Consider the following 19,699-nt stretch of genomic DNA (forward strand, 5'->3'; position numbering starts at 1 on the left):
TTAGGGGCTGGGAAAAAGCAAGAAAGCCCAGAGACATCAGAGAGAAGTAAAGGCTAGACTCCCCGAGGACCAGAAATCTCAGTCCAGGTTCTAAAACCTTGCACCTACCCTCCAGAACTTCAGTATTCATTTGAGCACATGAATGAATTCCCTTATCAACAGGCTGTCTTCTCAGGCTGATGACCTTGCATGGTAGGATTGCAATGCTGTCCAAAAGTTTAATTTATTAGAAGTCAGTCAAGAAAGGATTTATCTCCATTGGTTCCAATTTTACTGACTTGTTTTTAGTTTCCCTTCACTGGGTGATCAGAGGCAGGGTGTGAATGACAGGTTCAGGGCAGTGGTTAGAATGTTACATGAAAAATAATGTGTTCTACTCTTCATGTCCACACTGCACTAGCTTTCCCTCTTCTCCTAATCTTATCTGAGGTTCAGCCTACTTCCCTCACTTTCTTCATGTAAAAATGTATTTTTCAGAGAGGGGAATATTTTTAATTAGACTTACTTTGTGCCTTGCTGGAAATTTAATTCTTCTGTGAGACGGACACATTCTTCCAAGTCTACAGACTTCACAGTCTTCAGAGTGGTAAATAACACTCTTCTGACCCCAAAACCTCCTTTTCTCTCTTCTTAAAACTTCATTGACCATCTCTTCTTTAATGTGAGGATATACTCATTTTTGTGCCCCGAGTGCATATATATTTCAACTTGGTTATGCTGCCCCCCCCCAACATGTGTTCCTCAACCTACATGGCACACTACAATTTTTACTATTTATATAGCTGTGTTAAATTTTTTTCTGACATAAACACACAGTTTTCCTTATGACCCAGATACAGAGTCCTTTTCACAAGCCCATTATTAATAAGAATCTCTTATTTTCAGAAAACCATATGGCTTAAGTGCAGATGTTCTTCCCAAAGCAGAATTCAGGCTCTCTTCTTCTGTTCATACTCTCCAGGAGAGGGCCAGAATCCTCTTCTCCCCAGGGTTGAGGTTCAGTCCATCTGTTACAGACATTGGACTCCAGGGCTTGAAAACCAGAAGAGTTGGCATGAAGCAGCAGTTAAGGATAAATGAGCATTGTGACACTCAAGGGCCTAGTAACGGTGGTTTTTATATTTATCTGATATTATAGGACAGAGATTAAGGGAGGAAACATATATAATATATGTTTGGAAAGATATCTTTAAGAATTAAAGTAAGAACTGGTAGGGATGAGTAAGTACAATTGTCCCACTGTCACTTTTGCATTTTTTGAGGAATGATTAGGAACAGATGGTATAACTGGCTCCTCATTTTATAGTCATAGAAGAACTTGGCCCTGTACTCTTCAAAGGCTGATCTAAGCTATACTAAGCCTCAAGTTACTGTCTTCAATTGTATTTATTAAAGTTTTGCTGGGTTTCCAATAAGTATTTAAGTCAGAGACTCAACAAACCAGTTTACCGCTGTAGCTTTTTACACTACCTGAGACTTTGGCTGGAATTCTAGAATCAGAATAGAAGCAAAGAGCCAGGACAGAGAAGAAAAATAAATGTATCAGCAAGAATCTGTTTATTCCAAATGAAATCTTTTATTGAAAGTACTTGTTCCTTATTCTACCTTGCCAATATCTGGAACTATATGAAGAAAGTGTAGCCTTCATTTTTTTTTTTCTCCTAGGCCAAGATGATGAATCTGACCTTTCTGACCCTGCACTGGAAGTAAATGAGCCAAAGGTGCTTATAATTATCAACTAATGACACAATTAGGTCTAGCTAGGGACAAGAAAAAACAAATCCTTAGAGAAGAACTCCAAGAGAAAGATGAAGAGAGATCAGTGTTAAATAATTCCAGAGGTAAGAGTTCACATAGAAGAATGACACAAAGGTTGAAAAAAAAAAAGTTGGAACCTCTGCATGAGAATCCTTTCTGAAACACATCTGCTATGTAAGAGAAAAAGGGCCTCAGGGAAATGAGTAGACGGGAGATACTCCAGCTGTAACCCCAATCCTGTCTTCCTGAAGACTTGTAGATAAAGATAAATCACTTTTATTACTTGTCCTTGAAGAATGAAGTATCTCTTTGTTTACTGAGGAAATGGAAAAGGGGTCCCAGAAATTCATTCTGGAAGCCTGCTTCTTCAACCAGACTCTGCTGTAGGTCTTTCATTGGTGTTAACTAACATATGAAATATTTTACAAAAATTGACACAGGGCACTCAGCATTTAGAAGAAGGGAGGCTTGTGTAGTCCTTCTGTGATGGGAGGAACAAACTGTCTCATCTCAAACTGGCAGGGGTGGAGCAGTCTTGGCTCCTAGCAACACTTGATGTCATCAGCTTATTGGCAGATACCCCAAAAGAGTAGCAAAACCCAGTTTAAAGATGCATCTCCTGAGTTTTGGCCAAGTACTAGGACTCTGGGATGTGCTGGTTATGTATTTAATGCCATTTAGTTATGTATAAGATAGCTGTAATGATGGAGAACATGAGTTAGCATTCTGTTATTTGTTTTCTAAGCCTCTCATATGGTGAATTCCTCCATTATCTGTTCTGATAACCCATCACTATGTGTTGTCTTTTTATTTACCTCTAAGATTGAGGGAAAAGGGGGAGTAAGCTCCATGACAGGACAAATAGCATTAGTCAGGCTCAGGGTGGTTTTAAGAAGTTCATGCTTATAAACTAAGACTCATTTTGCATTCCACATTTATAGTGTATGTGTGGCCACTGTATATGGCCAATACTGTCTCAATCTAAAACATAATTACCGTATTTCCCCATGTATGAGACACAGTCTTTTTCAAAAAACTTGGGGTCTAAAAACTGGGTGCATTTTATACAGTGGCTGTAGATTATTTTACTTGCATTTCCTGCTTTTCGCACTTGTTTTTGTGCTCATTGTTGAAGGCAGTGATTCGTCATTAGACACAGATGAGGACAAGCTAATGAATGGGAGTTTTGACAGTGATAAGGAGTTGCATTAATTTTATGATGAATAAAATTTGAATTCAATAACTTATGTAAATATTTTTTTTTCCAAATTTCGGGCACCAAAATTTAGGTGCGTCTTATATGTGGGAAAATACGGTATTTGTCATTCTTTTTAAAAAAATATATGAGTCAACATATGGCAAAACATCCGGTTTTTCTGAGATTTTTTGAGGTCACTCTAGGCTTTATTTTCCTAAACATCTCAAACAGCATTTCTTTTCAACCTCAGAATTAGCTATTTTTCTGTTCCCTTCCTACAGTTGATTAGATGGTTTTGAAGACTCTCCAGACCTATATCTCAAGGTTGTGTTCCCCTCTTCCTGGTGGATCAGGTCAGGAATCATAACCAAGATCATGTGTGTATGTTTGTGGTGGGGGAGGGAAATTCCAACACTGTTCTAGAGCTGCATTGTGGAGAGCAGAGATTATTAAACTTGAAGAAAGAGCAGGACCATGGAGAGCAACAAGAAGAGACTGGAGTGTCACCATCTAGCACCATGGAGAGCTCAAGCACAGGTAGTTTGTTTCACAAAGAACACTGGAAGCAAGCCGGAACACGATGAAGGCAGCCCACTCTCTACAATCATACTGAAAGAACAGACATCAGGCCTTCTATTAGGATCACGTTACACACCCATCACTTGCTCTAAATGGCCTCCTGAAGTACTTTGTTTGATCCTCTTATATATACACCCAAGAGTACATAAAAGGTAAAGACCATCACCAGACTGAATTTATCAATAAAAGCCTTGGTAATTATGACAAATTATCTACGTATTAGTGGTGATGAAAAGGGTTTTAATTTGCTACAACCAATTACATATAAGTAAAATTACAGTTATCATCTAATGAAATAAGCAGTGCCACAGAGCCTGTGTCCTCGCAGAGACTCAAGGGCGTGAAGAAGTCACAATGTATTACAATCAGATAATATATGATCTGTAATAAAGTTAGGATGTTCTAAGTTACCTAAAATTCCTGTGAATAGTCCAGTCTTGATGATACATGGAAAGGAGAAATAGATTATGCTTCTGAGAAAGGTGTTGTCCTCAGGATTAGAGGTTACTATGTTAATTGAGATATTTGGTCACTTTCTTTAGGCTTAGGAAAATTTTGGTAAAGGGAGAAATGTTTTGGCTTTAGTGCTTGTTGCTTTAGTAAAGAATATGTAGCTTTACCAAGCCTCTATTTTGTAAAAATCTCAACAGCTTCATGTGTTCAAGACTTTTAAGAGCTTGGTATTTTAGTATTAGAAAGAAAAGATCTCCTTGTGATAACAGGAGATTGAATTGGGTTTTTACTTGGGTTATAGAAACCTCTAGGATCAACTGGTTCTGACTATGTAAAAACTCATCATTACAGCTGATTTTAAAGTTTATGGATGGATCGCTAGGGCATGACCTCATCCAGGAAAGAAAATATTCTAATGCACAGGTCTGTAGGCAATCAATAAGCAGGAATTATTAAATTTTAACATGGAAAATCAAAGGAGGAAATATAATTACCAAAATCTTCTAATACCTTGGATTTTTCATTCAGTAGTCAGTAAGGAGGTGAGCCAGTTCAGATTGTTTTCATGGAGAATCTGGAGCCTAGATTACTAACCTTAAGTAAAATCCCATTACTGAGACGTAGACAGGCTCTGGCCAGTTGGTTCAGCAGTAGTGCATTGGTCTGGTGTGTGGATGTGCTGGGTTCAATTCCTGGTCAGGGCACACAGGAGAAGTAACCATCTGCTTCTCCACCCCTTCCCCTTCATGCTCTCCCCCCCCCCATATATTCTGCTCCTGTAACCATGGCTCAAAAGAGTCGAGCAAGTTGGCCCTGGCACTGAGGATGGCCTCACTTCAGGTGCTAAAATAGCTTGGTTGCTGAGCAACTGAGCAGTGGTATCAGATGGGCAGAGCATTGCCCTGTAGAGGGCTTGCCAGGTGGATTCTGGTCATGGCACATGTGAGAGTCTTTCTCTCTGCCTCCTTGCCTCTCACATAATAATAATAATAATAATAATAATAATAATAATAATTAGACAGCAAAAGGGAAGTTGGGCCATTATACAGTTCTACTGGAATAAGAAACAACAAAAAATGTGACTAGTCACAGCCCCATGGGTTTTATTTCTATGGTGCTGACTATGAAGACATTTTTTTCCCTGCATGTGACTTAAGAAAAAGTAGTTTTTGATCCTATTCTACATATTATTTGAACTGCAATAAAGTAGTAACAGTAAGAAGTATCAAAATAAAATATAAAGATTTATAGAGCAATGGCTCAACCATCCAATCTGCTAATCTGCTATTTCAAAATGACTGGAACATCAGAAGAAAAATGCCATCTGTAGAATTTTATGACTACAGAACTATGAGTCACTCTCCAAGTGAACAGTAAATGTCTCCAACAAGGCACTCTTGAAATTAGATTTGGACCTTGTTACTTCCTCAGTTGGGGAAAGAGAGAAAGAGAGAGCTTAGAGGTAGTGAGCTGACTCATTTTACTGTCAGTCTAGGGCACAAGATTTCAAACCGTATGTAACAGAACTCCAGGATGTGCCTTAAGGATTATGCAGAGTAAGGATTAGGGGAAGAAGAGTAAAAGAGCTACAGGTCTTACTTCCCTGTTTTAACAAGAAGTTATTTTTTTGTGGGCCCCTAGGGGTGCTCAAACCACACTTGGAGAACTATAGCTGCAGATACTGGCAGGGGTAAGTCCATGAGAGAGAGCTGTGCACATAATGCTAAGTGCACTGAAACTTAACAAAGGACTGAAGGACTTTAAGCTTGGAAATACATAGTCAGGTTTGAGGTTTACTTTTAAAATTTTTTCCTTTTTATTTAATTTATTGGGGTGATACTGGTTAACTAAATTATACATGTTTCAGGTACACAATTCTACAAGATATCATCTGTACATTATATTGTGTGTTCACCACCCCAAGTCAAGTCTCCGTCCATCACCATTTATCCCCATATGCCCTCCTCCACTTTCTCCCACTCTCCCTTGGCAATCTCAACACTGTTTGTACCTATCCATGAGTTTCTCTCTCTCTCTCTCTCTCTCTCTCTCTCTCTCTCTCTCTCTCTCTTTTTGCTCAATCTCTCCACCCTCCCTCCCTACCCCAGACAGCTGTTAGCCTGCTTCTTATCGATCAGTTTGTCTCTATGTTTCTTATTAGTCCATTTTGCTTATTAGATTCCACATACCAGTGAAAATAATGTGGTACTTGATGTCTCTGACTGGCTTATTTCACTTAGCATAATGCTCTCCAGGTCCATCCATGCTTTCGTAAAGGGTAAGATTTCCTTCTTTTTTTATGGCCGATTAGTATTCCATTGTGTAAATGTACCACAGCTTTATAATCCACTCAACAAGTGTAATTTTCCTTTTATCTGTTTTATTTATTTGAGAAAAAAATTTCACATCTTTAAAAAAATAGTGAGAAAACCACTGCCCTAGAGGAAGCTAGTAAGACCAACAGTACTTAGCCTTAAAGAGATCTTAGGAGAAAATCATTGGCATAACTGATGAATAAGCAGTTGACATTCCACAGCTTGGGCCTCACAGCAGGTAGACTGGTTCTGCATTGAATTAACAACTCTTGTTAGACCACTCTCTCCAGTGGTTTCATCTTCTCTGTACAAGAAGATGCAAATACCTGACGGGAGAACATATACTTCCCAAAGGTTATAGCTGCAACTAGGAAAAGAACAGGAAAAGAAACAAAACAGAACAGTTACAGCTGCAACAGAAAATGGATGGAGTAGGTCTGCCAAATAGATATGTAGGCTGCTTTTGAGTTAATGCCTTCTGGACTTCTCTGGCACACTGAGCATGATCTCTATACTGGGCATCTGGCCAGTCAGCTGCAAAAAGGATGGCAGTGGACAGAAGATCATTGGGAAGGGAAAGTATATTCATGCATGGGGCAGTGCAGTACAAGGTTAAATTGCTATAACCTGGTCTAAAGCAAAGAGAGGTTGTCCACCTACCCATCTCTACACCAAATCAATTCACAAAGTGCTAGAATTAACTTGAAAAGGAAGAAACCAAGGAAGCCTGGTCATAATGTTGAATGTCAAACTGATCATCAGAGAGATATAACCACAGGACACTTTAAGTTCATAGGAACTGTATTCCTCACATCTAGAATTGCTCATTTCTGCCAATACTAGTGGAGAAATGTGAGAAGGAAGGGGCAGGTGGAAAACTCTGAATGTCTAAACTGTTCCTGAGCTTCCAGACAAAGCACTAATGGCCAGGTTCAGATATCACTTGTCCTTCTCTAGCCTCTCAATCCCTGTTCAAACTTATGAGCCTAAAATGTATGCTGTACTCCAGGGAGAAATATATCTCAGCAGCACAAAAAATCTGCTTTTCTTATTCTAAGTGGAAATAGTCACTCTACCACACACTCTTGACCACACAAGTATCAGTGTATTAAGATATCTTGTCCTTAAATGTTTATATCACATCTCTTCCTGTTTTGGTCAAACATTACCAGATAAGCTATGAACTACCTAGGTTTCTGCTCAGGGGCCCCAGATCAACTCAGTGGTGTTAGAAGTCCACTGTATGATCTTGAATGATCTTGGTCAGAATGGCTTCATCAATGAGCCTATGGGAGGTAGGTACATAGGGTACCACTATTAGAGCTGTTCTTCTAGGATCCAGAAACTAAGTGGTAGAATTAATTTAGATAAAAGATCATATGTAGCTATAGCTCGCATACATCAGTGCATCCTGAGACATTACACACTAGACATATGCCCACTATCTGGACGGACCACTATCTGGACGGATAATGCTCTACAAGGAAAATGATGCTTGATTTGACTCTTCCTAGTTAACAGACCTCTTTCCTCATTCCTGACTTCTCAACCTCTCCTTTAGAAATTCTCTGTTTAAAATATAATGCCTCTATGCCTCTTACTCTTTCCTTCAAGCCACTGGTCTCAGACATATTTATAAATATAAGAATAGAACATTTCTCTTCCTCTCGACCTTAAGCCTGCACAGAGGCCAAGCCTCCAAATTGAGAAGAAAAAAAAAACAAAACCAAAACAAACAAACAAACTATATATATATATATATATATATATATATATATATAGAGAGAGAGAGAGAGAGAGAGAGAGAGAGAGAGAGCGCAGTTGGTAAAGACATAACTAGCATGTAGATTTACTCAGTTCTTCAATGTTTACATTCTAGAGTTGAAGAGCTCACAGCTTTCTGGGATGACTTCTTTGTGTTTAGGTACCAGCCTGGTGCTATTAGTTCCCATTGCTGAACAGGTTCGATTTGGGTCTCTCTTTAATGCACCTAACAGGATGGAAAATGAAGGGGCTGCAGTTCAAAGTCAAAGTCTAGTAGAGGGCCTTTATTGAGGTACAAACACCCAGCGCCTCTCCTTGCCTTGCACTTAGCTTGCCCTCCATCCAGACTCTCCACACTTTCTCAGTGAGTTGGGTCAGCAGTGCAGGCCTCTGGGGAAGGGGGATTCCACTTAGGGGAGAGGGGAGGCTGGTATCTCAGTGGTGACTCAGGCAGGAATTCCCTTTGGGGAGTGTTGATGGGTACAGGGTGGAAGGAGTCAGCCAGTCAGCTGTAGGGAGGAGATCTCCAGTGTCCCCATACTAGCGGATGCTCCTTGATCATGATGGAAACAAGGCTGAGGGAGGTCAGGCAAGATGGAGTGATTATCCCTCCAGCACTGTGGCTCTCCACCTGTTTTGTTTTTCAGATGAAATTCTCTACATCATCCTCCCCAGGTTCAATCCCTCCCCTTCCCACCCCCGCCCCGCCCTGTGCCCATCCTTCTTGGCCACTGGGTCCATCACCCAGGAGCCTCCTCCCTTTTCTCCTCCCCTGCGGTTCTTTCTGTTTTTCGCTGGCATCTGGCCGGGCATAGCTACCACCCTCCCCCACACCTTCTCCATATCCCTTTGCTCCGCAGAGGGCTCTTTCCCTCTTCCCCTCCCAGCTCTGACTGGGCTGGAGCCTGGTGGATGCATTCCTTTAGTCCCTTCACAATCTGCCCTCCCTCCTCTGGGACCCGAGCCTCTGAGCTCTGGTTGACTGCCTTACTGGTCTCCTTACAAACTGCCCCCTACCACCTCATTAACTGTCAGCAACCTTTAAGAAAGCTGAGGTGCTCACACGTCGCTGACCTACATAGCCTGGTCCTGGGCGGTGGGAGGGGCTCTTCCTCAAGTCCCCTCACTAACCGCTAACCCCCACTCCCACCCCCGCCTCCTTTCTCCCGCACTCTCTTCCTTGATCTCCCTACCATTACAAACCAAAGAAGGTTTGAATTCCAGACTGGAACTAAAGGGCTCAGCATGCTACCCTACCTCAAATTTGGAAAAATCAATGGTTATCCCTGGAAAGAAGGAAACCCTCCTTCCGAAAATCTTGATTTTTGCCTAACCAATCCCCAACTCCTCTGATCCTGTCTGGATTTCTTCTCCCAGCTTCTGCCTCCTCTAGGAACATCGCCATCCCCGGACATCAACCGCCCTGTGTTGTTGTTTTGCTCCAAGGAGAAGCTCCCCCTTCCTTGCCCACGCCCCCCTCAACAGCCTCACCTAAACCCCCTTCCCTAGCCACTCAGAGCTCCGCTGCGGGTGGGGGAGCAGAAATGTTTGCATATAGCAGTTTGGGGGATTGCATTGGTCACCTAATCCTCCAGACGTACATACACAAACAACCGACACACGCCCTGACTGTCTCACTCCGCCCGCAACACGCACTGACACAGACATACTCACAGATACTGACACAGGAACGCAGACCAGACACCAACAGGACGCGCACACCCAGACACACACGGACATCAACACATCCAGACCCACAACCCCAGTGCACATGCAGACACACTCGACGGTGTACAGAAGAGTGCATACCCGGCACAAACACGACCCACAGAGAAACATGCTCACACAGACACAGGGATAATAGCTTCGGCTGACGACTTGAAACCCGGGTTCCAAACAAAGCCAATAGACTCCTTCTGCCCCCAACACTGCTCAGAACCCCCGTCCAGGTCGTTCTCCACCTTCCCTGGCGCCGCCTCCTCCCTCACTCACCGTCCTGGGAGAGGTTGGCCCTGCTGGGCGCCCAGCAGCAGGCGAAGAGCAGGAGCAGAGGCAGGGCGGAAGGATCCCCCATCGCGCTCCCGGCCGGCTCCCTGCTGGGCGCGGGCGAGCCTGGGTCCCCGGGGGCTGGGGCTGGGGAGGGTGTAGACAACGATGCCGACTGAAAGGACGCCCCGGAGCCGCTTGAACCCCGGGGCCGAGGCGGGGACCGGGAGGGAGCCGGCGCTGCTGCAGTCGCGGGGATTAAATAGGACGGTCGGAGCAAACCATTCGGTTGGAGGTGGAGGGGGGTGACAGGGAGCTGGGTTGGTCGCGGGGGTAGGGGCGGCGGGAGACTGCCGCACTCCCCACTCTCCCCGCTCCCCGTACCACCTCCGCACCATAGTGGTGCCTTCCACCCTCTCCCCCGGGAGCTCAGCCAGCCAAGCTCGGGTGTGGAGCTGAAGGAGGGAGCTAGCTCAGCAGCGGGACCCGCTCACACCTCTCTTAGGTTTGGGGTGGAGGGAAAGAACTAGGCAGAGACCTGGGCCAGCTGGCAAGAGCGGTTACTGCAGGTCTGGACAAAGGTGTGCACACTAGCCGAGGTTCTCAGCCCCTCCTCCCTCATCCCCTTTTGGCAACTGGGGAACACCAAGAGTCCCCCTGGGGGTCCCATATCAACAATGTGCCCAGAGACATCTCCCCACTGGATAACCAGTTACCTTGACTATTCTCCTAAACACTAACATTCTTAGTTCCTAACCCAAGCGCCCCTGGTTATCTCTCCAGCAACAATTTGTGGCCTAGGCGATTTCCTTTGAAAGGCATCTTTTGGGAAACCCAGAAATCATAAGACTCAACATTTCCCTCAATCCCTTGTAACAGAAATGACCTCCCTTCCCTCAAAACAGTGATTTCCCTTATTACTGCCCAACCAAATGGCTTGCACAGCAACTCAGTAATTTCCTCCTTAATCTTTCCTATGCCCCTACTTCCTTACTCCCAGGCCTTGTTCTTCATTTTCAAGTTTTAGTGAGTAAGATTCCTGGGTGAATGGTCTGATCTACAGACCCTTTTAAGAATCAGTGCATCTGAAACTGATGTATTTCTTGTCCCTGAGGTCAGGATAGTATAGATGGGAGGCAGGGTGTCTATACTTGCTCTTGGCTCAGGAGTTTCAAGTCCCTGGAGTTGCTGTTCTTTGTGGTAGAGTACCTCTGGAAGAGCCTTGGTACATCTCAAAAAGGGATCCTTCTGAGTCAGTTTGTTCAAATTTGGCTTTTGGAAATCAACTTCTAAATTTTAGAATCTCTGAATCAAGGAATTTTACATTTATAAGCATTCTTAGAAAATATTGCATCCATCCCTCATTATTCAGGTGCAACATAGGTCCAATGGTATTAACTGACCTACCCAAGGTTATACTGACAGTTAATAATAGAAAACACAAGTATTGGTTAAGACATGAAACAATATGATTGTCAAGGTGCCTTTCTATCCTGTGAGGCCATATTTTGTCTGTAGATGAGGGATTTGGGTTCATATCTTCCAACTGCTGCACCGGTCCCTTCCTGTGCTGATGGCTGAGCCTCACCCTGCGAATCCTTAGTGTTCAGGTTATCTTTCTTCCTCTCAGAAAAGTTTTCTCAGTTCTCTGTGATGGATACAAGGTCAAGGATGAGGGAAGTACTTTGTAATCAGTAAAACTTTATATAAGTGTTAGTCACTGATGGAAAGGACAAGAGAGAATATTCTCCAGGAACATCCTTCAGGATGATCAGAAGCTGCCCCACTGTTTTTCTCTCACAATTTCTAGGATTTATCTATGGTATCTGGGAGAAGAGCTCTTTCTGCCTCTTGAACATTTCCTGAGTGTCGGGGTACTGGTTAAGAATAATTTGTCGGACAGTGTTTGACCACCTTGGGCTGCCTGACTTGCCTGCCTTGACAATTCTCAGTGACTCCAAACCATTCCTCCTCCCTGGGTTCTCTCGCATCTTGAAATCTCTGAGAGGCACAGATGGAGAGAGTAGTGTGGTTGAAGGATGTAGAGACCCTGGTGTAAGAGAGAAGAAAGGATGGTCTATGGGATGGAGGAGGAGGAGGTAATGGTAAAACTGAACTATTTGATAGAGGTGGGGCCAAATTGACATGAGTTTAGTCATATACAGAAAAGCAAAGAGCAGGTGTGTTTTCAAAAAGAGAATGGGACTTCAGAGGGGAAGGATCAGGCTATCCTAGTGAAATGATCTTGATGGATAAAGAGCTACAATCTTTGAAGCTAGAAGAAACCTTAGAGATTATGTAAGTGGTTTTAAGAGAGAATATGTCAGTGTGGCAGGAGGACTAAGATGGGGGGGCGGGGTGGCAGGATGTGGGATTAGATTCCAACTGCCTCTTACTAATGCTCTTTTCCACTTGCTGCTTTGCAATGGTCTCCTTCCACCTGCCCTCCATTAAATCTCTAATGACTCTGTTGGGTCCAGCCCCACACTGCACTGGAACTGCTTGGGGGGATAACCCCAGGTGGGATGAGAGGAGAAGTTGTTTTGGAGAGAGAGTATTAAGAATAAACAAATGAGACTCTGGAATGCTCTTTTCCTCCTGGCTTCCTTTCCCTTTTCTGCACCATCAGCATCCCTTTGGCAGTATTGTAGGCCCTTGGAATTGGAAGCAGTCATTGGCTTTTAAAATCATAGAATAAAGGAATATTTGAGTTGTGAGGGACCTTCAAGATTACCTAATTAATGTCCCTTGTTAAACAGGTGTTGAAAATGAAACTCAGAGAAGTTAAGTGACTTTCTGTGTTCACATAGCTCTATAGTAAAGGTTTACTAATATTGGATAGGGAAGCACATACCATCTTTGGGGGCAGGAGAAATAAGTAAAAACAATCACAGTGCTCCTCAACAGTGTATAATTTGAGGAATTCCTCACTCCTGCATAGCTCAGAGTGAAAGGGTAGTTTCTTCTATAGTTATAAATTTCTACATTGAAATAACTTCTTATCTGTAACCATACTAATGTCCTTTATACATGCCAGCATCTACCAGGCACCCTATTCACTAAGAATAGATTTTCACATGAAGACTGACCTACAAAAATTATCATCATCATAAAAATAGGTAAAATAAAAGTATCCATGTTGGATTGTGATCTCTATGGTTACTTACCATTCTAAAATTCTATAGCACACAACATGTGTTTCCCAGAAATTTGCACAAAGTCTGGAGTAGATTGTCTGTGGGATTAAAGAGCTGGTAGCCACAGTGAAAGTTGAGGAGGAGGAAGGCAGAGAAAGGCAGTGCGGGGAAGGCGGGTTTAGGCTCCTGGATACCCTTGTCAACTCAGCAACAGCCTGGGTCATGGTGGGGTGTGGAATGTGAAGCTGGCAGCAGTGCTGGGATCAACACAGCTGTGTGGGCCTGGGCATTCCTTTCCCTACACTGCAAATGGGGAGGGAGAGGAGGGAATCAGCCTGAGTGGAGTGAATACTACATATTCATCTGGGAAGGGGATGACAGGATCTTTAGGGAAAAATAAAAAATCTCAGAAGACTTGGCTCCATTCTGCTTTGTACTCTAACGCTTCTTCTCTGTATGACTTTTTCTGTATTAGTAAATTTTACATAGATTTTCACATTATTTTCCTCTTTAATTTTCCACCAAACTAAACCAGTACTACTTATTCTGCTTTTTACTTCTACTGTCCAGTTTTTGTTTTGTTTTGTTTTTTTACAGAAACAGAGAGTCAGAGAGAGGGATAGACAGGGACAGACAGACAGGAATGGAGAGGTGAAAAGCATCAATCATTAGTTTTTCATTGCGCGTTGCAACACCTTAGTTGTTTATTGATTGCCTTCTCATATGTGCTCTGACTGCGGGCCTTCAGCAGACTGAGTAACCCCTTGCTCAAGCCAGCGACCTTGGGCTCAAGCTGGTGAGCTTTTGCTTAAACCAGATGAGCTCGCGCTCAAGCTGGCGGCCTCAAACCTGGGTCTTCCGCATCCCAGTCCGACGCTCTATCCCCTGCGCCACCGCCTGGTCAGGCTCTACTGTCCAGTTTTAATTAACCCTATCCTTAATAATAAGCTCTGTATGCGTTTTAATTATAATCTGAAGTGAATTCTAATTTCAGTTTTAACCTTAATCTATCATAGACCCTAATTACTAATTCCAATACTAAACCCAATTTAATTGTCAATTTTAACCAGTATCTTAGTTCCAATCTGTTATATGCCAGCAATTAGGACAGTGACTTGCACATAATAAAAATGATCACAGCTACTACTTATTGAGAACTCATTGTATGCTGACTTTGCACTAGGTACTTCACATATACACTATCTCATTTAGGTACCTGAAGGTACCCTAATGTGCTTGATACTATTAGCTGCCTTACAAATATGAAGAAGCAAAGTTTAACTAAATTATGTAATTATAAATACTAGATTCAAATCCACTGCTTAATTTCTGCTTGACTGGAAAGCTTGTGTTAAAACAGTAAAGTAATGCATTTAAAAAGTTAAAGCAATCAAACTTGAAAGAAACAAACTAAAGGGAAAGGCCTTCCTCTCCTTCCCAGACTGGCCATACTGTATACTCCCCACCCCTGGGATGGGGGAATCATTGAAGTTGGAGGTGTGCAGCACAGTAGTCCTGCCTCTGACCACCTCAGAAGACAGGTAAAGTCAAGGTAAATATCATTAGAACCACCAATGTATGTTCATGAGAAAGACATGGACAATTTGACTTTATGATTAACAACAACCACTAAAGGCCAAAGTTCTACAGCCTAAGTTCTTCACCCAGGTCATACCTTTTAATATTTACAAGTTGTTTGTGCAGTATGCATTACCTTTATTTTACAGAAAAGGACAGCAAAGTCTGGAGAAGCCAAGTTACTAGCAGAAGAGCGCAAGACTCGAGTTTCAAATACAGATTTGTCTTACTCCAAAGCCTACAATGTAACCAGTACACTTAGCCAGGAAGGCTTTTGAGAGGGCAGGCAGGGTTTTGCTGAACTTGCTTCTGAAGGAGAGATAGAAAGGATGACCTATGAGATTGCAGATGGAATCAGATCAACGTGGGAAGAAGCAGTACAGAGGGAAAAGGAGCAAGACAGCTAGAGCACAAACAGAAATGAGTAACAGGTGAGAGGGCCAGTGGGGACTAGAACAGATAGGAGTGGAAACCTGGGACAGTTTGGTGATAAATTCAGGCAAAAACAAAACCATGTTGTAAATATGAGTGACACTATCGCTTCAGTTTCAGGATGATTGATATATTTTGGAATGACAGTAGACACAAATAATCATCTGCAAAGAAAAACACACATTTTTAGTTACTTGTAGCTGTATCTGTAGCCTCTTCAACCAATTACCTCTGTATTTCTCCACTTGCATTCCATGCACTAGCACTATCAAGTGACTCGTAATTTCCCCAACACACTATGCTGTTTCGTGCCTCAGTGTCTTTGCACATTACTATTTCCTATACTTGGATTGTCTGTTCATTAGCTTGATGAAAGTTGTGCTTGTTTTTATCCATCCAAACATTGATGAAGTGTTATTGTCTCTGTTAAGCCTTTTACCCAAAGATAATCACTCCTTGCTAGGTGCCATCCTAACATTGAGTATATATTTCTATTGTTATACTTCTTTCACTGTGTTGCAAAGATTATTCTATATGTTTTTTCTTCTCCATGAGCTCTTTGAGAACATGAATGATATTTTGTGAATCTTGTTATTCCTGCTTAGTGTAGAAATGGAAAAATAATGGATTCTTAGTTAATTCTAATAAATAAAGCTGAAATAATATATTTATAAACACATAGGCTTTACAAACCTTTTTTTTTCCAGAGCACATACATGTATATTATACTATGTTTCATTAGTATACTCCCTTTGGTTGATGTAAATGTTCTTATGGATATCATGTGTCCAGAATAATGTGAATGATTCTAACATACATGTAAACAAATTTTCATCTGATCATTAAAGAAACATTTTGTAATTCTTGGAATTTATTTTAGAGCCTACCACAAAAGGTTGCATACCATCAATTGTGGAAACTTCTCATCCTTTGAGATTGGTTTTTAATGTTGCAAACAGCCAAATGTCTTCAGGATTCAACCCTTATGGATAAGTGAAGGTTCATGTTGGGTAATACAAAAACAAGATTTGGTTTAAAGCAATAAGAAATGGCTTATAGGTTGACTAATATGTTTGTTCTTAAGGCAGATCCCAAAGAGGAGTTCTAGAAATTCTTAAACAATGTCATTCCTGTCTATTTGTTAATACAAACATAATTAAACAAGAGCTTTGTCATTTTATAGGTGAACATATAAGAACACAAAAATTATGTCCAGAGTAGAACTCCTCATTGTTCATTTACAGATTATCAAATTTTTATATGAAATGTACAAAATGAGTTGAAATTGGGTGTTTTATCTTAGCTGTTTTGTTGCAGTGTGTAAAAAATTTATAAATTCCCAGCTTTTATTTTTTATTACAAAATAAAGTGATTAGTGGATGCTAGTACACCATCCCCAACTCCCACACCATTTTTTTTTTGTATTTTTCTGAAGTTGGAAACAGGGAGGCAGTCAGACAGACTCCCACATGTGCCCAACCGGGATCCACCCAGCATGCCCACCAGGGGGCGATGCTCTGCCCATCTGGGGCGTCGCTCTGTTGCAACCAGAGCCATTCTAGCACCTGAGGCAGAGGCCATGGAGCCATCCTCAGTGCCCAGGCCAACTTTGCTCCAATGGAGCCTTGGCTGTGGGAGGAGAAGAGAGAGACAGAGAGGAAGGAGAGGGGGAGGGATGGAGGAGCAGATGGGCACTTCTCCTGTGTGCCCTGACTGGGGCTCCTGCACGCCAGGCTACTGCTCTACCACTGAGCTAACTGGCCAGGGCACCATTTTTGAGCCTTATTATTCTGTGAGGAATAATGCAAAAATCAGAGATAGAATAATGTTTTGGGATGTAAATACTTGATAATTAAGATGAATTTAGTAGTAATTGTTTGCTTTTTAGAATTGTAAAATAAGAGTGAGTGTTAAAAAAAAAAAAGACCGGGGTCTCAAGACTACAAAGATGAGTAGATAATGAAACTTACCTTCAAGGAACTCCTAGTCCAGTAGAAAAAATAAGCAAATGCAATTACTCTACCATATGATAAATGCTTCAGTACAATTATAAATAAGTCACTGCAGAATCAAAGAAGAAGCAGAGATTAAATTTGTAGAAGATCTTAAGGAATGACTAAGTGTTGACCAGCTGTAAAAAGGATGAAGGGTATTACAAAAGAAGGAACAGCATATGCAAAAACAGGAAAGCAGAAAACAGTATAGTCGGTGTGGCTAGATTGTGAAGGGTATTTATAGAGATTGCTCTTTATTTTGCAAACAAGGAGTTATTGAAGGGTTTTAAGCAGGGAAATGTTAGTGTCAGATTTGCATTTTAGAGCAGCAACTCTGGCAGTGGTGAATGAATGGACTACATATCATCTGATTAAGAAGCCTGACCCTTATGGGTATCACAAATCCAGTAACATGGTATTACATAGGATCCACTGAGTGTGATCTTGTCTGAATCTATGAGTAAGGTGGAGGTAACACTTGGAACGTTGTTGTGGGACCCAGACAAATACATAGTGTGGCCAATGGGGTGGAGCACACAGTTGCAGGCAGTGGTGCACAGCAATGTGAAGTAGTGTGAGGTAAGGGGCTAGGTTCAATGACCAGCTTTCTTAGTTTTACAAGGACAGAGGCAATTTCCAGGACTTTCAACGCTGACCTTAGGAAAGCCCCTGTCAAACTAGCATAGATGGTCACCTTAGGCAGTACCTGGCAGAAATAGCCTGCACTCAGTGGCAACTGTTACACTTTTTCTCTGACAACCAGCTGGGGTCAGAGGAAGGAAAGCTGAGTGAGTTATTTTATGTCTGAGAGGAAGGTAGAAATGGGGAAGAGTAAGGGGTGGTGAGGAGTCAGAAAAGCTAGGCCAGTTGAATGGGAGGAAAGAGAAGAAAGGCTAGTAGGAGCCAGAGGGTGGAGGTTGGTGTCTGGTCCAAGATCCTGAGCTTTCTGCTTGTGGTAAGGAACATTACAGATTCAAAATGACAAGCATTGAAAAGAGTGACTATATGTATTCAGCTTCATATTCATGCATAGGTTTTATATATTCATTCAATGCTCATGGAGTTCCCACTGTGTGTCTGGTACTTCGCATATGCACTATTACCGTATTTAGTTTTCGAACACAGCCCTATGAATTGTAGGTAAGATTATTCCCATTTTACAGAGGAAGAAAATGAGGCTCAGAAATGTGGTAACTTCCTATAAGTCACACATTAACTGATGGAGCCGTGATCTTAATTTAAGTGTGCCTTCAAAGTCCCTGGTCATTCCCACAAACTAGTATATCAATCTGTGCATGATTGTAAGAGTTACATGGGGCACCTGTTAAAAATAATACAGGTTCTAAGGAGATTTTTGGTTCCAAAAGTTAATGACAAAGATCCTCAGACTCACTGTTAACAAGTGCTCCCAAATGATCCTTTAGCCCCAAACAACCCTGAAAAATAGCATACACAGCCTGTATCTTCTCACAAAGGCCTCATTGACTCTTGAAAGAATCCTATGTGTAAATAGTCCATTAGAACACAGTTGCATTAAGTTTGAAAATGTATCACTGAGTCTTTCAACAAATAATTTTCTTGATTATTCCTATCCAGTGATTGCTAACCTTGTTTATAAAGCAGTATGCAATCTGGCCCCTCCCTGTCTCTCTGACCTTGTGTGACCTCATGGCCACATTGTCTCTTCTTTTGTGTTTCTAACACACCAAGCTCATGCCCACACTAAACCTTTGCACTAGCTGGTCATCCTGACCTGACACCTTCCCTCTCTGCTTAGCGCAGGGCTGCTTTTGCTTTTACATCCAGTTTAAATGTCACTTGCTCTGAGAAGCATTCTCATTCCCTTGTAATCTCTTACTATTTCCTACTGTGTTCTTTATAATTTCTTTTTTTGTTTATTCCCAGTAAACATCGGGAAAATTGAGAAAAGGAACCTCAATTTTGTTCAAAGTTGTATTGTCAGAAACCAGAAGGACATTGCACATAAGGCCTGACACATAATAAGTGCTTATTAAATGTTTGAATAAATGCATGAAAGACAATACTCTCACTCACTACATTTGGCCACATTCTTTGATTTTACACTTTGGTTTTAGCATCAAGAACTTTTTCCTTAGGTCCAAAGTAAATCTCCCACTGTCATTTAAATCTTTTATTTCTGGTTCATAAAAGAAGACACCTTTTTCTCTTTCCTAGACTCTAAATAATTTTCTTCTAGCTGGGGTCCCCAAACTTTTTACACAGGGGCCAGTTTACTGTCCCTCAGACCGTTGGAGGGCCGGCACATATAGTGCTCCTCTCACCACCAATGAAAGAGGTGCCCCTTCCGGAAGTGCAGGGGGGGGGGACACAGAGGGAGCGGTGGATAAATGGCCTCAGGGGGCTGTATGAGGCCTGTGGCCACTAGTTTGAGGATGCCTATAGAGGCTATAAGACTGTTATTAAATTCCCCCTTCACCTCCTGTATAAGAGATAAACTGTCCTCCTTCTTAACCTTCTACCAGT

The 19,699-nt window shown here is 42.0% G+C and overlaps 1 protein-coding gene across 2 annotated transcripts in view; it reads right to left on the minus strand.

Moving 5' to 3' along the window:
• Window positions 1-10,310, minus strand: part of CADM3 (cell adhesion molecule 3) — a 32,225-nt gene extending 21,915 nt beyond the window's left edge. For both annotated transcript variants that reach the window (XM_066261698.1, XM_066261697.1), the window contains exon 1: window positions 10,060-10,310. In XM_066261698.1, coding sequence (XP_066117795.1) covers window positions 10,060-10,141 — 82 coding nt within the window. In that variant the 5' untranslated portion in view covers window positions 10,142-10,310. The remainder of the gene's footprint in view (window positions 1-10,059) is intronic.
• Between the last annotated feature and the right edge of the window lie 9,389 nt (window positions 10,311-19,699).

The sequence above is a fragment of the Saccopteryx bilineata genome, chromosome 2 (genome assembly GCF_036850765.1).
Source record: "Saccopteryx bilineata isolate mSacBil1 chromosome 2, mSacBil1_pri_phased_curated, whole genome shotgun sequence".
In the NCBI taxonomy this organism is placed as follows: domain Eukaryota; kingdom Metazoa; phylum Chordata; class Mammalia; order Chiroptera; family Emballonuridae; genus Saccopteryx; species Saccopteryx bilineata.